General features: G+C 45.2%; 1 protein-coding gene across 2 annotated transcripts in view; it reads left to right on the top strand.

Moving 5' to 3' along the window:
- CLDN10 (claudin 10) overlaps positions 1-18,664 on the top strand; it is a 55,144-nt gene that overhangs the window by 27,254 nt on the left and 9,226 nt on the right. The window contains exon 1 of one of the 2 annotated variants that reach the window (XM_030477040.1): positions 14,050-14,488. The exons of the other annotated variant lie outside the window; for it this stretch is intronic. Coding sequence (XP_030332900.1) covers positions 14,269-14,488 — 220 coding nt within the window. The 5' untranslated portion in view covers positions 14,050-14,268. Of the gene's footprint in view, positions 1-14,049; positions 14,489-18,664 lie in introns of those variants that run through there. 2 annotated transcript variants of the gene reach the window in all.

The following is an 18,664-nucleotide window of genomic DNA, read 5'->3' as shown; positions in this document are numbered from 1 at the left end:
TTACCTATACTGCACTTATTGCCAGACACCAGTTTGGCATCATATGAATATGGCATCATATCCATTGCAAATTTAAGTTAACTTATGGAAAATCACAATTACTTCATTTGTGGGCTGTTATCAATGTTGCAATAGAGACAAGGATGAAGGGCCTCTTGCAGAGGCACTAAAGAAGTCATGGTTGGTAAGGGAAGGGAGAGGAAGAGTAATGTCACTGTGGTTAGACCACACTGTTACTTATGCCAGCTGTCACACAGATCGATAGCTCCGTTTATTCCTGTGTCATGGATCCTTGTTACCATTTCACACGGCCTTTGTGAGTGCTCTTTAAACTTCCCAGGTCAGCGGATCTCGAGGAGTAGTTGAAAGCTTGCAGTAAGCTCTTCCTGTTAAGCCTTCCTCATAACTTCACATGAAAATGAACAAGCATGGATCATTACTCAAAATAATGACTCATTTCAGAGATACACATGTGGTGTAGATTGTATCACCTCCACTGGATATGATACAATCTTCAAACACAGTCCTCCTATGATTTATGTATTCACAAAGAGCTGCTTTCAGCTCAAAGATGTAACCCTGCCCCTTAAGCATATATACAGCAATCATCACACTAAACCACTTCTGTTAAGGTGTCTCTGCATACTCAGGTGCAAAGCGAGTGTCACATTTCTAGCTGTGATCCAGCCAAATGGGGAGGTTATACAGTGTGCCCTCCTGTCATCTCAGCCTAAAATTTTCTCAGTGGGGAAAATTTTGCATTTCCCTGGAGTTTCCCACCCAATGATTGTTTTCCAGGCACAAACATATTTTAACTTCACCCTTGCTCCCAGCAAACAGGGATAGCTAATAATTATATAGTAGTATTGTCTTAGTTTAAGAAGCAACAGAAGTAAATCTAAGAGAAATTCATGAGCATGCTAATACATAAGGCAAGGTCAACCCTTACTATCACAATTTAGACATCCTTCCTGAAGAGGGCATCAGAAAAGGGTTTGGAAGCTGGAGAAATAGCATGTGAATACAGCTGCTTCATACCTACAGTAAAATACTCTGATATTAACATAATAACAAAGTAAATCTCTCACTAATTTGCCTCTTATGGTGTTGATCCTTCACCACTTCCAAAATAATACTAAAATCCACAAAGATCAGGCTCATAATGGAGAAGGAACCACTGGCAGTTGGGTTTGGAAGTGAATTATTTAGTGAGTTGGTTGTGAGCAGACATCATTCAAGTAAGACTGTAAATTGCTGGATGCACAGGGCAGAAATAATTGTACAAACCAATGGCTGGCTGTTGTGAAGGAAGACACTAGGCAGAGCAGGACTACAGCAAATTTACATGAGCTGGCAACTTCATCTTTTTAATAGAAAATCTGGCAAACTCTACTGATGAGTACAAATTACTCCAAAATTACACGCACAAGGGAGTGATTATACAGGGCCACTGTCAAAGCTGTGGGTACTCCCAAGCTTGCAAATGTACTGGGACAGTAGGGCTAAAGTCACTGAAGGCGATGGAACTCTAAAGTGAAAAATAATGCATTGCAATGATACAGAACATGTTCAAAGAAATGCTGAACACTATCCTAATTGCCCATCAGAGTATCAGGAACGGCTTGAGATAGCTTATCTAGCCAGGCATGACTGCTGGCATGAGAAAGTGAAATCAGCATCAAATGCTGGAAATCAACAGGGAAAAAACCTCAGACACACCTCTCTGTTCAAGGCTACTGCAGCCCTATTGAAAACAAATGGAAGTTACTCAAGAGCCTTACTTCCCCATTACAAAAATCGCAACTGTTCCACAAACAAACCAAGCCAGAATGTCGTACTTCGTCATAACCCACTGTTTGAAAGGAGCTGATGAAAGATAATGACCTGCGGTTCACAACTGCCTCATTTGGGAAATCTTCTCTAATGGATCAAACACACTAAAGCAAGTTCTAACTAGCAAGAACACAAAGAGTATAGAAGTAAAATTAAAAAAAAAAAAAAAAAAATGGATGAAAATCCTAATGAGATGAATGTCCTGATGGGCATTTTTAGTCCAGGGAGTTTCAAGGCAAAACTACAAAGAAAGCACCCCTCTGTTTTGCAAGCAAATGTAGATAATTCCTGATAAGGCTAATGAATTGCTTCTATTGTTACATGCTCATCCCACTTCTAGTAGTGAAAAATCCTAGGATTATACAAGTGGTGGGTAGTAGTATATAGGAATATCTAAAATGCAGAAGAAATTCTGTGAATAAAGAGAAGGCCTGTGATCAGATATCATTTGTAGTCTTCAGTTGTAGATTTCTGTAAGGAAAGGGAAAAGAACATTTTTGTCTCTAAGGTTACTTTAGTCTCCTCTATTTATTCTAAACCTTTCTTTCTCTCTTGCTATTTTTGAACTGGCTTCATCAGCTTGTTATGGTAATACTTACTTATTGAGCTGTGTATGTGTTTAATTTTGTTAAGAAAAGACCAAACTGATTGGTGGAGTTGTTGGCTGACAATTTTGCTCCTATATAAGGGAAACAGCAGTTTGGATAAGAGCCTGATCTCTCTTTCCTATTCCAAGACAAAAGACAAGGATATAAGAAAGTCTTTGTATCACAATATTTCGATATATACAAATACATATATACGAGAGTGCGCTTGCTTGCTTTGTTCTAAGATGTGAGACATTTTTGTTGTGAAAGACGAGTGATTGGTATTTCCATCAGTTTGACAACCTGCAGAGAAAATGCTGCTTTCAGGGATGTGCATCCTAGTCTAATGGCTTTATTTTATTTACTCATGTATATTAATATATTCAATGATGCATGTGCCACATAAAGGACTTGGGATAATTTCTCAGCATGATGAGTACGTGGCATGAATTGTTCCCCTAAGTACAGCTACAGGCTTTGATACACTCAAGGGAGGGCTTTCTCTGCTGAGTTTGAAGTTCAGAAGTTCAAAGGCACTTCTCATTAGAAATTAACCATGACACTTTAAAAATGAGAAGGGAACAACTTACTTCATGCCTGAAAAACTTGGCAGAAGCCATTCCCGCAAGCCAACAGACACCGGTGTGCTGAGAAGTGTCGCAGAAGAGGGGTTGAGTTCAGAGGCAGCACAAACAGGACAGTGACCTCTTACAATCCTGCCTTTGAAAACACAGCCCCTTGGCTTCTCCAAGCCTTGTTTGGAGAGCAAGGTCTGCAACATGACTGCAACAGGCTTTATTTACAGCTAGATATCCACTTGGTAGATATCTAGCTGAATATCTAGATGGATGCCCACCCCTGGGGCATCATACTAGCCCCAGAGAGTTCAAGCAAATCTTTAACTTTCATGTCTTCTCTGGTGTGGTCATAGAAACCCCTAAGCTGGCAGAAGGAGGTAGCAGGTTAACCACTGAAATGCAGCTGGGCAAAGAGCCTGTGAGCCACAAGGCATGCATCCAAAGATGACGCTGGCCCCTGACAAAGCCAAGAAATACACCGGCACCCATGAGTTTCTCCAGGCAACTGGGCAGTTTCTGCCTGCACGAGACACTCGCCCATATGAGCCACTGTTGGAGATGTGAGAGGGGCAAAGGGATGAAGGCTCAAAACACGAGGATGCCCATTTGCTGAGGCACTCATGCCGCGACTCATAAGGATGACAGCAAGCAGACAACATGTATGGTTAGGTGGGAGGCCTGGAAGATCACAGGACGATATTGGTCTGGTGGAGTGGGCAAGAAGGGGCTGGTTGGTCAACACTCCAGGAGCAAGGCTTGCTAAAAAAATATGAGAAATAACTTTTTGTTGAACACAGGGGAGGATTGCACTTTCCTTTTGTTTTAACTGTGGCTTTTCCTTTCTATACTTTAAAATAAATCCTCAAAAAACATCAGTTCTTTGGTCTCTGATTGGTCTTTGACCAATTTCTCTGGTCACCCTGCGTAGAGCTGGGGTGTAACTCCTGCCTAAGGCTGGAGACATTTAGCCAGCATCCCCCCAGAAGCAGTGGGTTGAAACAGAGCTGCTATGGGGCTCTGCAGAGAAAGAAAACAGGCAGAGGAGAGGGACTTGTGCCTTGGGTCACCCTTAGGCAAACTTCATCCTGCAGAGGTGTCTAGTGCTGGGGCTTGTACTGCCAGAGCTGAAAAACAGCTGTGGCAGAGGTGGGTAAAATCTCCTGCAAAGTATAGGCAGCAAAAGGGCTTGGAGCAACCTCCAGAGCACTACACTGGCTTGATGAGGATCCCAGCTTGAGGTTAGCTCCTGTTTGGGGTGGGAGGAAAACTGAAACTGGTTCAGGTATGTGATCCCAGAATCAATATTTTCACAGCTCAGGGCATGTGACGTGTCACCGGAAAGTGCCTGTCAGGGACAATGGCTGGCACAGGACCACAGCTCTGCAAGGCACTAGTGCCACTGACCAGCCTGTGCACAGGTGTCTACAAGCTGATGCCTTCGTCCAAGGCAGTCCCTCTAGGTTTCCCTTACAGGCAACAACATTCCTCTCATAAATCTGCACATCTTCCAGAGATTCCCTGTATTTCATAGGGACTGGAGCGGGGGGGGAGGTGTGCAGGATTTATGACTGGGATCTGAATTTCATGCATGATTATGTTTTGCATTTCACGCTGAAGTACAGTATTTTACATTAACAAAATATCCAGCAATAACACAAACACTTCCTCCAGCTGAATTTTTACATTTGTGTCAGGTTCCTTAATGAACAAAGCAGACCTGTAGCTTTTACGTACCAGGTTATGTACTAACTCTGCATCCTACCTTCTCTTATCAAACTCTTATCCTGCATTCTCTTACCAAATCAGTTTTTTCCCATATCTACATAGCAAAGTTAACACTTAAAGAATACCACATGAAAAAAATACGCTCTAGGCCATCTTTCCAAATAAACCCTTAATCCTCAGACATCACCAAAAGTCATTTTTGTCAACAGCGCACTATCCTGTAGAAAAACAAAGAGTAGTTACTACAATAAGCACCAGTGTCTCCAACCTCACTGTTTGGCATCCACTGGCATTTGTATTTTGTTGGTGTTTGTCAAGCAATTCAGAATCAAAAGCCACGACTTCGTCAGATGGAAACTTCTGAAATTTACAAATTTGCTGATGGAAGTGTTCTGATTCCTGTCTACACATAGCACGTAAGATAACTACACCAGACACTAGGAAAGAAAAACAAAACGCATTTTCCCAGAGCTGTCACAAACAAAGAGATTGCTTCATTATCCCATGTTCTCCCACTTTACAATTTTGCTTACTGAAAAAATGTGCTATGCAATATTTAAATATTCAAAAATAAAAGCCTTACCACCAAAATCACAAATGTTGACCGTGTACATGGGGCATTATTCAGTGCTGCAGACTTTCCTTACAAACTGGAATGAAGTCAAAACTTCCAAGAATTTCTTATTTTCTCAAAGTTGAAATGCATTTCTGACATCATTTTAACACTAAATTCTCAGATGTGATTCTGCCCTTCTTCACCTGGCTTGCAGCTAAAATGAATTAAAAAGCTAGAGTGGAGGCTTTATTGCTCTTTGCAACTACCCAAAAGGAGGCTGTAGTGTAGGTCTCTTGTCCCAAGTAACAAGCGATAGGATGAAAAGAAACGGCCTCAAGTTGCACCAGGGAAGGTTTAGATTGAATATTAGGAAAATGTCTTCCCTGAAAGTGCTGTCAAGCATTGGACCAGGCTGCCCAGGGAAGTTGTGGAGTCCCCATCCTTGGAAGTATTTAAAAGACATGTAGATGTGGCACTTCAGGACATGGTTTAGTGGTGGACTTGGCAGTGCTAGTGTAATGGTTGTACACAATGACCTAAATGTCTTTTCCAACCTAAATGATTCTATGATATAAAGGAGCCACTGAAATAAATAGCTGAGAAAAGACATTTGAACAAAGAAGAAAACAGAAAAACACAGTGCATACCTGAATCTCTATTATCTGTGGAAAAAGCTTTATTTCTTTAGAAGGGCAACGGCAAGGTAGAACTAAGGCAATGTAATGCAAGAGAAATATTTTCAGTACGGGAATGTGAAAGCATTAACATACGAGGCAGGGCACATCATGTCCTGTTCTTGGTGAATGTCTTGTTGGCTACTCTGAACTGCAACCCAGCAAAAATAAGCTAGGTAATGTACTGCTTCATTAACGACCTGCAGTAGACAGTGGGAGACTGTTTTCTCGAGAGTCAGTGTGGGGACACAACACTGTGCTGAGGAATAGGAAGACCCCATTCTGCACACAAATTGCACACAAAATGAGCCAAAAGACTGTTTGGTGTGCTGGAAAACTTACAAGTACATGTGATCGATTTGACTTTTGACAAGGCAGTGCTCTCAGAGGATGGGAACATGGGGGGAACCTGACCATGGTCCCCAGCATATGCATGTTCCCATCAGCATCTATATTTTTAAGGTGTTTTCTTCTCCCCAGATCTCATTATTGCCAGTTTTATTTGTGATTCCTTAAGCTCAGCAGGTTAAATCTGATTTTAAATCTGTCCTCTTTATCAAAGAGCTTCTATGCCTGCAGGCAGCCCCTCTTTTCACTGACTTCTGTCAAATCAATCTGGCTATCACTTCTATTTCAAATACACACCCCACTTCAGAAACCAAATCTAACCAGTAGGACCCATCAGTATTGCTGATGGATCAAATGTACATTAATTTCAACCTGTTTATCGACTTTTTTAAATCTATATCTATCAAAAAGTCATGTATTATTATTTCCTTATTCCCTTTGTTTCTGAGCTGCTTAAACATGTTGATCTAAGTCAGCTTTTAACTCCGCTTTGTCACCATGACCTTTTTTGATCCCAGGCTGTTTGCTCTCAAATTAAGTCACGCTACAGAAGCTGCTTTGCTCCAGGTTGTGGTTTTCATGTTCTCGGTTAAACGAAATCTTTCTATGCCACCAGCCAGGACAATTAGTGCCTGATAAACAGTGGGGCCAGAGATGGTAAAGCACACCACCTTCTTCATGCACAACCCTTCTCTGAGTAAATAAGGGGCTGCTATGGGAACTGTGGAGAAGAACCAGAGGAGAGCATGGGGAAGAGCTTCCTTGCAGATAAAGATACTGCAGTGCTTATTATAGCTCTAAGTGGCACACTGGTGCACTAATATACTAATACGTACTATATGTTATGCTCAGAACATGATTGCATGTGGTCCCTGCTGCACTGTTATTTAAGCCATATGCTGAAATCTTCTTTTCACATATATGTGTATTTGAGTTCATAACAGCAGTACACATAACTACTTTTCCAGTTGTTCACACATATGGAAATTTTTCCAATGATAGCTACTCAATTTGATTTAATGAGGTAACAAAATCATAGAGTAATAGAATAATTCAGCTTAGGAGGGATCTCCAGAGGTCATCTAGTTCAAAACATGTCTAATCAGATGGGCCATGTTCAGTTTAAGTCTTGAACACCTCCAAGGAGGGAGATCCCACAGTCTTTCTGAGCAGCCCGCTCCAGTGTTTGACCTTATGGTTTACCATGATCCTCATGGTAAACAGTTTTTTTCCTAATACCTAATGGGAATTTTTTATGTCCCAACTCATGCCTCTCGTCCTGCTGTGCTCCTCCCAGAGGCTTGGCTCCAACTTCTCCAAGTCCTCCAACTGGGAGCTATCCCGGTACCCGTAAAAGATGACAGACTCCTTGCGCCCACATCTACCAAGTGCTCAGGAAATGGCAAAGACCAGCTCTGGCACACGAGGTCAGAGGATGCACTTGGCGGGAAAGCATCCCCACTCTGGGAACACCAAGGTCTCAGCCTCGGCCTGCAGCTCAGCCACCAGTCAGGATTCAACCTCTTCATCTTTATGGCTTACTGCAAGGGTTGCTTCTGAACACTGGCTGCTTTGGAAAGACATTTGCTCATCTGCCTCCCACCTTGACCAAATCCTTTCAAATTCCATTAGATATAGTATTCTTTTATTTTGCAAACACTTTCTAAATCACATTACATAGGGCCACACATTCTAAAGATCAGTCTGAAAGCTTCCCTTCTTTCCATTGCAACCTACCTGTGTTCAGTAAAACTCAGCTTGATGTGGAGGCAACTTCTGAAGCTCGAGAGCTGCACCTGTGCTGCTGGCCAGGAGGAATGCACCTCCAGTAAATTAGGAGATGCACTTCTTCACATTTCCTGCTCAGTTTGTTAAACAGGTTATATCTATTTTTAAAGCATTGTACTGCAAACTTTCAGGGAACAGCACAGGCTTTTTTCAACAAAATTAAGCTGAGCTGAAAGAAAAAAAGGAGAAAGAAATACTGCATTAATCTCAGTGTCAAGAAACAAAGCCTGTAATGTCCGAACATGCTGCACAGAATTGGAGAGGGGAAAGTTTATTGGCTTGTGGAATGCAATTTTTCATTCCTTTAAAATGCTTTGGGTTGTCACTTCCTATTAATTTTTTACTTTTTGTTACATAATATATGACCTGCATAGCTTAAGATCATTCTTGTCCTGGCAGTTCACAAAAGATGTGCAGTAATTCAATGTAATTCATTTCTGATAGCTTAAGAAAAGCAACAGTGGCAACCGCAGCAAGGACTGGTGATTATTAACTGATGTTCTCACTCTGATGGATTTTTTTAGATGGCACAGAAACATTCTGTGTCTGCTCTCCTTTAGAGGATCTGGTTGCTCACTTTTTAGGTGGCACTTTTTGTTCTGCACAATGCAGAAGCCTCCTCATTTTACAGTTGTGTTAATATCTCCTCTAATGCATATGCCAAATTGAGATGTATCCCCCAGATCTATCACTGGCAGTGGACCTGACCTTGCCCAGGTGATGACAATCTTACAAGCCTATCTATATTCTCTGCATGTCTGCCTTACCTTTTCAACATGCAAATCCTCAGGGAAACCCTAGCAAACAAGGAAGTTGTCCTTCAGCCTTAGAAAGATAAAGTTGTGGTTCTTTTCTTCTACACCAGTACTCTAGACACCCTGGAAATCATAAGCCAGCAGAGCCATGAAAGAGTCCCAGGTTGCCCAACTTACGCATGGTAAAATTACAAGAAAAATTACTCTGGAACAAAGGCATGACGACCCTAGCCTGCTTATCCTGGCTGCAGAACAAATGCTGTTGTCATCTGGTGTTTAACTTATGAGGCAATAACAACTGCCTGTGATTTCAATTCTGCAAGAGCTAAAATAATATCCTGTATTTCAGACTGGAGAGAAAAACCATTTCTGAAAGACTCTTCTGTACTTAGTAATACAATAAACTTCTGTACATTATGAAAATAAAACTACTGAATAATATTCAATTCTGATTTGAAAAATATATGTAGTTCAAAAATCCTGGGAACTTGGGGAGGTCTCTGCTGAGTGGAAGCTAGCCAATATTATTCCAATTTACAAGAAGGGTGTGAGGAAAGTCACAGGAAACTGCAGACCTGTTAGTCTAACCTCAGTTCCCGGAAAATTTACGGAGAAGATTATACTGGGTATTACTGAAAGGCATTTAAAAAACAATGCAATCATCAGGCATAGTCAACATGGATTCACAAAGGGAAAGTCCTGTTTAACTAATATGATACCCCTCTACAATAAGGTCACCCACCTAGTGGGTGAAGGGAAGGTGGTGGATGTAGTTATTTTGGATTTTAGTAGACAGTTTCAGTACTGTCCCTCAACAGCATCCTTCTGGACAAGATGTCCGACTGTGAAGTGAGCAGAGTCACAGTGTGCTGGGTGACAGACTGGTTGAAGGTCAGAGCTCAAAAGCTCTGTAGTGAATGGGGCTGCATCTGGCTGGCAACCAGTCACCTCAGACATTCCTCACGATTCAGTTCTAGGGCCAGTCCCGTTCGATATATTTATCAGTGTTCTGGATGCGGGAGCTGAACACACTATTAGCAAGTTTGCTGATAATACCACACTGGGAGATGCTGTTGACTCTCTTGAGGGACAAGATGCCTCACAGAGGGATCTAGATAGACTGAAGCATTGGACAATCATCAGTGGGATGAAATTTAGCAAGCCAAAATGCTGGACTCTGCACCTAGGACAGAGTAATGCCAGGCACAAGTATGCATTGGGAGAGGGGTGGCTGGAGAGCAGCCCTGCAGAAAGGGATCTGGAGGTGCTGGTTGGCAGCAGGCTCAGTGCGTGTCAGCAACGTGCCATGGCAGCCAAGAGGGCGAACCGCATCCTGGGGTGCATCACACACAGCATTACCAGCTGGCCAAAAGGGGTGATTGTCTCACTGTATCCGGCATTGGTGTAGCCTCACCTTGAGTACTGTGGGCAGTTCAGGACCCCACCATTTAAGAGGATGTTAAGGTCCTTGAACGCATCCAGAGGAGGGCAACAAAGGTGGTGAAAGGGCTGGAAGAAATGTCCTATGAGGAGCAGCTGAGGACCTCATAGGCTTCTCTACCTTGGAGAGAAGGAGTCTGAGGGGCAACAGAGTTGAGGAGGGGAAGTGGAGAGGGAGGTGCCAATCTCTTCACGCTGGTACCCAGCAATAGGACTTGTGGAAATGGTTCAAAGCTCTGCCAAGGGAGGGTTAGACTGGACATTAGGAAGAATTTCTTTACCAATAAGATGGTCAAACACCAGAACAGGCTTCCTAGAGAGGTGGTCAATACCCCAAGCCTGTCAGAGTTTCAGAGCCATTTGGACAATGCCCTTAACAACATGCTTTAACTTTTGTTCAGCCGTGGTCAGGCAGTTGGACTACATGGTCACTGTAGGTCCCTTTCAACTGAAACAGTCAATTCTAAGCACTTACTAATAAGTGCCCCTCCCAATGCCATTTTTATGCCCAAGAGTCAATGAGACTTGCCACAAAAAATGAACCACAAGGGTTAATTTTCTTAAAAAAAGGTGTGAGCACTTTTCTTTCCCAGTCTGAGGGAATAAATCCACACTCATTCAAATGACCCAGCGCAAAACTGTGTTAATGCAATGATCTGATTAACTTTTGCATGGAAAAGAACAGGAAGCAGTCCCGCAGTGGTCTGAAGAACTTCCAAAAAGATCCCAAGTCATAGCTTGTCCCAAAACACAGGAACAAGAAACAAAGCAAAGGCCAAGTCTTTCACTGTACTACGTAAGTTCAAAATAGCTAGGAAAGCCAAGTAAGAAAAGCCAAAGCTGGCGGCAGAAAGACAGAGGTTGAAGGGAGTTACAGGCATGTCTTCATATGGATATTAAACTTCTACCACAGGAACAGGGAGAAAAGGGACCATTGTTTTCTGGAAGACTGGAAGCTGGAATATGTGTGAGTCAAGCTCACGACAGAGGGACTTGGAGTTGCACAAGAGAGAGGAGCTGAAAATGTAATAAGGGGAGAAACACAGAATGTTTTCCAATGTCTAATCCCTGCAGATCCCAGCCAACACAAAGAAAATGCCACAGGGGAAGTCTATCTCTTCCAACTTCCCTTACTCTTCAACAAGGGGTGAATACTCAGCTGTGAACAATGTCATTTTGGGTTACACCACCACAGATGAGATCAGAAGCTCAACACCTTGTTTTGGTTTTAGATGAGAAAGACGGTAACAACTGGACCAGTAACATAAACATCCTCAGAAGCAGCAGTGTCAGGAGTAGAAAACAGGAGCCTTTCTCTGAAGCTGAAGTGAGCCTGGTTCTCATGTATGCTGAGGCCGCTTTACATCATTCTGGATAAAATGGGGTTTTTACAAGGGAATAAACATATAAATTTTCAGGTTAGATGTAAGGCAGAAGTTCTTTACTGAGGGTGGTGAGGCACTGGAACAGGTTGCCCAAAGAAGTGGTAAATGCTCCATCCCTGGCAGTGTTCAAGGTCAGGTTGGACAGAGCCTTGGGCAACATGGTCTAGTGTGAGGTGTCCCTGCCCATGGCAGGGGGGCTGGAACTAGATGATCTTAAGGTCCTTTCCAACCCTAACTATTCTGTGATCCTATGAAATTAGCCCTGCTGGAAGGGCCCTTGCTGACAGGCAGAGAGTGGGTTAGAGGTGAAATTAACTTCATCTGTCCTAAGCCACCTTCATGGGCTGCTCTGAAGCCCCTGTCAATCGATGAGTGGCTGTCAGAAGCACATGGATCCATGCTGTGCATCACAGCCAAAGCCCAGCTCTGCTGAAAGCACAGTGGTCTGGGACAGAATTGGTTTCTGGAGATCGCCCACAGCAGCTTCAGCAGGGTTGGTTACCCCCTTCAGCAGGGTCACCCACCCAGCCTGCCCCTTCCACCCCTATAGGAAGGGGTGCCTGTGCTTGTCAGGAAGCTCCTCTTCCTTTTCCTCTTCTTCCCTGGGGTTCAGACCTAGAAGTCCCCAGACTGTGCTCCTATCCTGCAAAGCTCGCTCCAGCCTTCTGGTTAGAGCATGGCAGTACACTGAAAACCTCTGACGGGCCCTGGCCAAAACTTGCCCAGGCACTAGTCCCTGGGTTCAACAAGCTTTACACCAACCAGAGCAGCGTTATCAACAAAAGAATAGGTGAGCTCCCCACATCAAGAAAACACAATGACCCAGGCCTGAACTCAAGTCTCCTGGATTAGATTGCAGCTGATAGCTGCTCAGATTGGCCTGGCTTTCCACCACCAAGAGAAATCCAGTCTGCAAGACCTCAAAGTGCATCACAGGCGAAAAGATTAAAAAAAAAAATTTTTTTTTTTTTCCTTTTTCGTTTTTGCTGCCAGGCCCTACGATAAATCATAGAATCACAGAATGGTTTGGGTTGGAAGGGACCTTAAAGATCATCTAGTTCCAACCCCCCTGCCATGGGCAGGGACACCTTCCACTAGACCAGGTTGCTCAAGCCCCATCCTTGGGGCTGGCCTTGAACACTGCCAGGGATGGGACAGCCACAGCTTCTCTGGGCAACCTGTGCCAGTGTCTCACCACCCTCATAGTGAAGAATTTCTTCCTAATGTCTAATCTAAATCTACCCTCTTTCTGTTTGAAGCTGTTTCCCCTTGTCCTACCACCCCAGGCCCTTGAAAAAGTCCCTCTCCAGAGGAACTTGAATTACAATGTCATGTAGATGAGACTTGGAGAGTACTCGGAGAGTACCAAGGAGGCAGAGAGCAGGCAGAGAGACACCATGTCAGACCCCATTTAACTGCTGGGGTGTTAACAGATCAGCACCCTGTTCCCATTGAACTCCAACACACATCCCAGGGTACACCTAACTCTAGCTGGGTTTTTTTCCCCTCTCCCCCTCCCCCTTTTGTTTTTTAATGCCTATAAGATGATTACATCCGGGTTTGTGTCCACATGGCAAAACCAAAGAGCATTCATCATAAGAATAATGATGTAAATGTGGCTTCTTATCCTCCACTGATTGCCTGGCTGGCAAAAAGGTTTAGAAGTTGTAACAATAGTTTTGAAATAAACAGGAGGAAAGTAAAGACCGGCAGTGTACTTTTCACATCAATGGCAAATATATTACTGATGTGGAAAGTAAACAGCTTAGAACAAGAGAAGAAGCTGTGGTGGATAACTTTACCCCTGTGAGCTACAGGCTCGAATGCCAGTGCATTAAGACTGAGATAGAAAATCCCAAGTTCATCACCCCACATTGCAAAACCAGCTAGGAAAAGCTGTATCCCGTGTGGATGGGTAATAACAAGAGGCCAGGTGAAGTCCAGAGGTTTAAAAAGCCTTGCTGTTATTTCAAAAGCTCACCTCCTTGTATGAACATGAAGGGCTCGATACGGTTGGCACACCTGTTTTCTACAAGCATTGCTCAAACTACCCCCCGGCGAGGCTATTTTGGGAGGGGAAAAGGGGGGTGTCTGTATGCAGAGAGAGATGCAAACCTGAAACCACTGGGAAAACACTAAGGAAGCACCCGCCGAGCGGCTGCCCGCTCTCCCTGCCGCGCTCACCTGCAGGGGAGGGAGAACCTAAAGCCTCGCTGCGGGCCGCCCCGCTCTTTGCTCGGGGGGTTGGTGTTGGGTCTGCTCTTTATTGCCACCGCGAGGAGCGCTCCGCTGCGCTCCGGGGCGCGGCCGGGGGGACCCCGGGGAGGCGCCGGGGGCCGGGCGAGGCGGGGGGGTGCCGGGAGCTCCCTCTGCTGATTGGGCTGCGCGGCCCAGGGCCGCCGCCGCCACCGCCCCGCTCCTCCGCGCTCCGCTCCGCCTGCCCCTGCCCCTGCCCCTGCCCCGGCCGCCGCCGCCGCCGCCGCCGCCGCCGCCGCCGCCGCCGCCGCCGCCGCCGCCGGGACTCCGCTGCTCTCGGGCTGCCGCCGCCGCGGCTCCGAGCCGCTGCCCGCCCGCCCGCTGCCTGCTTGCTGCCGGGCCCATGGCGAGCACATCGGCGGAGATCATCGCCTTCCTGCTGACCATCTCGGGCTGGGTGCTGGTCTCCTCCACGTTGCCCACCGACTACTGGAAGGTGTCCACCATCGACGGCACGGTCATCACCACCGCCACCTTCTGGGCCAACCTCTGGAAGACCTGTGTGACCGACTCCACCGGCGTCTCCAACTGCAAGGACTTCCCATCCATGCTGGCGCTGGACGGTCAGGCTCCCGCCGAACCCCATCCCAATTTCCCCACCACACACCTCACACCCCCGTGCCGGTCTGCAGGGCTCGGGGGCTCCGGGGCTCCTCCCGGCGGGGCCGGCGGGCAGCGGGGACCCGGGAGGGCGGTGAGCGGGGCCGGGGGCGCGGCAGGGACCCGGGGAGGCAAGTGCCCTAATGTCCCCTATCAGGTGGCAGGGCACTGCCGGTGCACACCCGTGGAAGAGTGGTTTTAACCCCTAAAACACCCCGATTGAGGTTATATTTGGAGCCCAAGTGTCCGGTTTAGCCTCTCTCGCCACCTGCTTGTTTTTCCCCTATCAGAAGACTCCATGCGTGTGGATTTGACACAAGAAGAATGCAGGGGGATTTTTCTTGCCGATTTATTTCCCGACCATCGTGACATTCCTCTTTTTTATGGCTTCACCAGCCATGCAACGGTCGGTGGAGAAGAACAAGCCTTGGCGTCGTTTTGTTTTAATTCATGTTCCTTTGCTTCTTTTGCTAAGCGGTTATTAACTCGGATGTAATTGCTTCGTTGATAAATGACAGTGCAAAAGCTTGGGGCAGTAAGGGATGCAAAGGTATGCAGAAGTGAGGCATAGTTTTACAACAGGGTTATTTTGTGTAAAGCTGAGAGTTTTGCTGCAGTGCCTGAAACTAAAGGCTGAGTTGGTGCCGTGTCTCTTCCTTGGTTAAGGGGAAACATTTTTGCCCTTTAAGGAAGCCCTACTGGGAAACTGGGTCACTGCAGGAAATCTTTACAGCTTGACTTTTACTTGATAAATCTGCACTGTTTACCATTGAATGGGTTGGGTTGGAAGGGACCTTGAAAACCATCTACTTCCAACCCCTCCTGCCACCGGCAGGGACACCTTCCACTAGACCAGGGTGCTCAAAGCCCCATCCAACCTGTCCTTGAACACTCCCGTATGGCTGGTAGAAACAGGGAAAGTGCAGATGGCATCAGCTTATAGTCTCAGGAGTGGCTGTAAAGAAAGGAAGGAAAGGTTTTTAAAATTATGGCACATTTTCCAAGTTTTTATAGTCATAATGATACAATATACAATGTCCCAGTGGCTTTGATACAAAAAATCAGGCCTACTGTTCACGATTTGGCCAGACATTCCCTTTGCACTGAGGGTGGGTTTTGGTGTGAAAGGTTTGTTTAAAAGGAAAAGAAAGTGTGTTAATGAAATCACTAACAGAGATAAATATTATTATAACAGGGATTAATATTGTCATGAAGCTAATTAATACCAATATCAGAAAACCTTTAACTTCTGTATGTACAGAGGGCTAAAAGAGGTCAAAACACTAAAAAGAGGTAGCATAGGCAATCCTTAAGCATCCCTACTGCAGGATGCTTACTTTGGGTGGAGAAGTAGCATTTGCCAGACCTTCTTTTGACCCAGCCCCATGGTTTTTAAACGTGTTGTCTTTTGACAACCCCATGGAGTTTACTGGTTCCTCCAAAGGGGTGGGAGAGCTGGTGGGCCTCCGTTGGCGTCAGTCACCTTATCGCCAAGTGTAGCAGCTGAGAACGTAGTTTCCAGGCTTGGGCAAGGAGCTGTAGTCTGTGTGCAGGCAGGCACGGAGTGATCGCTGGTGCGTAACCTTTCAGATCCACTGAATCTATTGTTCAGTTGTTCCATTAGTTCTGGGTTAATCTGGTGTTTAGAGTAAGAAAAGCGTAGTTACAAAGTGCGTGGAATTGGGAACATTTGAAATTCCAAAACGAAGAAGAAACCTGACAGCAAAGTCCTTACCCTTTCTCCAAACACTTGCGTGTTTAAAGTTTGTACATTGGGTAACACATTCCAACAGCTTGCCCAAGGAATGAGTTTCTGAGGCACGTTCTGCACAGTGGAACAGCCATCAGAGCACTAACTCATTTTGGACAGAAGTCAATCTGAAATGCTCATCTGGAAGGGCCTTATCCCAGCCTCCTGGCCAGACTGTTTATCAGTAGTGGAAGGTTCTTGGCTTCGGTGTTGCCCAGTGACATCTCTAAATGCTGTGGGGCCAGATCCTGATACCCAGGCACGACATGAATGAAGCGCAGGCGGGAGAGAGAACAACATAACCCCCCAGCACCGTCCGGGCAGGCTGGGACGGGGCGGAGGGGCAGCCACCTCAGTCAGAGGTGTTTTTAGTAGCTAGCCTAGCCCAGACTGCCTTCATCATGGTTACGGGCTCTGCTGGGAACCCGTCAGAGCCTGACAGTGGGTGTGTACGTCCCCTTTTCACCCTAACCCTTCCCAAGCGCAGGAGCGTGTTTGGGGTTGCAGTGCGTCACACATAGCTTAGAATTGGTGTGTCAGCATGAAGCCAAATCTGCGTTGTCCCTCAGGTAGCCTCTCCCTTCCCTCCTCTTATTCTTCTCACCGACTTCAGTGGCTAAGCTGGATCCCATTCCCTGGGATCAGGAACTTGGGAACTTCTAGTTGAAGATGTCCCTGCTCATTGCAGGGGGGTTGGACTAGATGACCTCTGAAGGTCCCTTCCAACCCAAACTATTCTGTGATTCTATGATTCCTCACTCCATCCTCAGAGGGGGGGGCTCAGAAGACACAAAAAAGGACAGATCTGGCTTCCCACTTTCCCTAAAGTGTTTGTGAGCAGAAATAATAACCCTATAGAGATACATGTAGCAATAACGTGTTGCTCTCCTTCAAATGGTAGGGCAGGACTGGCAAATTACTAGAAATATTTTTGCTCCCCCAGGGAAAGGTGGCTCCGCTCCACTCTTTCCTCATGGATCTGGAGAGAATTTGCCTCACAGAGCAATTCCTCTTCTATGGAAATGTTTCTTTGTCAAATATGAAACCTCTGAGTTTTGCTGGACTTCTTGTGCAGAGAGACTGCTCAGGTCTGGCAGAGGATCAGAGGCAAAATGAGAGGTAAGAAATCGGGATATCACAATGCTAGTGGCTGGGGCTCTCCTGTGGGATGCAGGAGAAGTCCTTCTTTCTTCAGGGGCAGTGTTGTAGTTTAGGTCAGAAGTGATCCAGAGATGGTTCCCCATTACCCTTCTTTTAGTTTGCATCACGGACTGGTCTTGGGCTGATTGCTGAGGGTGGCATGGCATTCAGGCTGCTCCAGTGGCTCTCAGGCCATCGCTCCACAAGAATGGCCACCAGAGAAAATTGCATGTGATGCCCTTCCACCTTTATGCATTCCTGTACAAGTAACCAATTTGGCCAGCCCTTGTTAAGGACTCAGCCCCAGATTCTGTGTGCAAGCAAAAATATTCTTGCTGTCTGTGGGACTTAAAAACACTTTGGGTTTACTTTTGTGCGCTGCTGGAGATAGGTGGAAACTTAGTGATGAAATCACCTCCACAAATGAGGACGTATCAGTTTCCATGTCTCCAACAATGGATCCAATGACCTTTTGCAAGAACAAAGCTGGACAAAAATGTATTTATGAGCTAAAAGAGGGTATTAGAGCTTAGGAGAACATACAAAAGCAATAGGTGTGTACTTTTGAAAGGAATCTGTGCTTTATCTATAAGGCAACCTCTTATATTTCACGTGATGCAGACTTCAAGATGCCACCAGAGGCATTTACTGTGAAAGTGACTGTCCCCAGAACCTAGCATATATTTTTTTTTTCTGAGTGTCATATGATATGAATAGATTAATTCCTCCTAACTCTTTGTAAGCATGAGAGGCAAGTGTGAGAGCAGCAAGGCAAGAAAGAAGAAGTTCTAGAAAGATTAATTTGAATGCAAGACAAAACACATTTGTTTTTTTAAAAAAAAAATGCCTTGAAATCGGTTTCTCTTGGAATGCTGCTAAACATGACTTTATGAGTAATGCATGTGTGTCTGCTTGTCTGTTTAAAACACATGGAGTTTTGTTGCTTGGGAGTTTCATTTGAGTGGTCAATATGTATAGGACAAGGATCCTGCAGGAGCTGGTGTAAATACAATAAACATATGGAAGGGGGATGGTCTTCGGTCTTGAGTGGAGGGGTGTGAAGAAATAGGCAGCTCCCCTTTACACTTCTCTGAATTATAAGCCTTAGTAAGCAGTATAATGTTCTCGCTTTCTAGGAGGCAAAGAAAAAGTTTAATTACACTTACAGCCAAATGCTATACATAGTTTTAACCTCAGTCCATGCCATAGCAGGCTGGATATGGTGAAAAGGTTGATTTCACCCTTTGAT

This window comes from Strigops habroptila, chromosome 2, assembly GCF_004027225.2.
Source record: "Strigops habroptila isolate Jane chromosome 2, bStrHab1.2.pri, whole genome shotgun sequence".
NCBI lineage: Eukaryota > Metazoa > Chordata > Aves > Psittaciformes > Psittacidae > Strigops > Strigops habroptila.
This window is presented reverse-complemented; position numbering and strand designations above follow the sequence as displayed.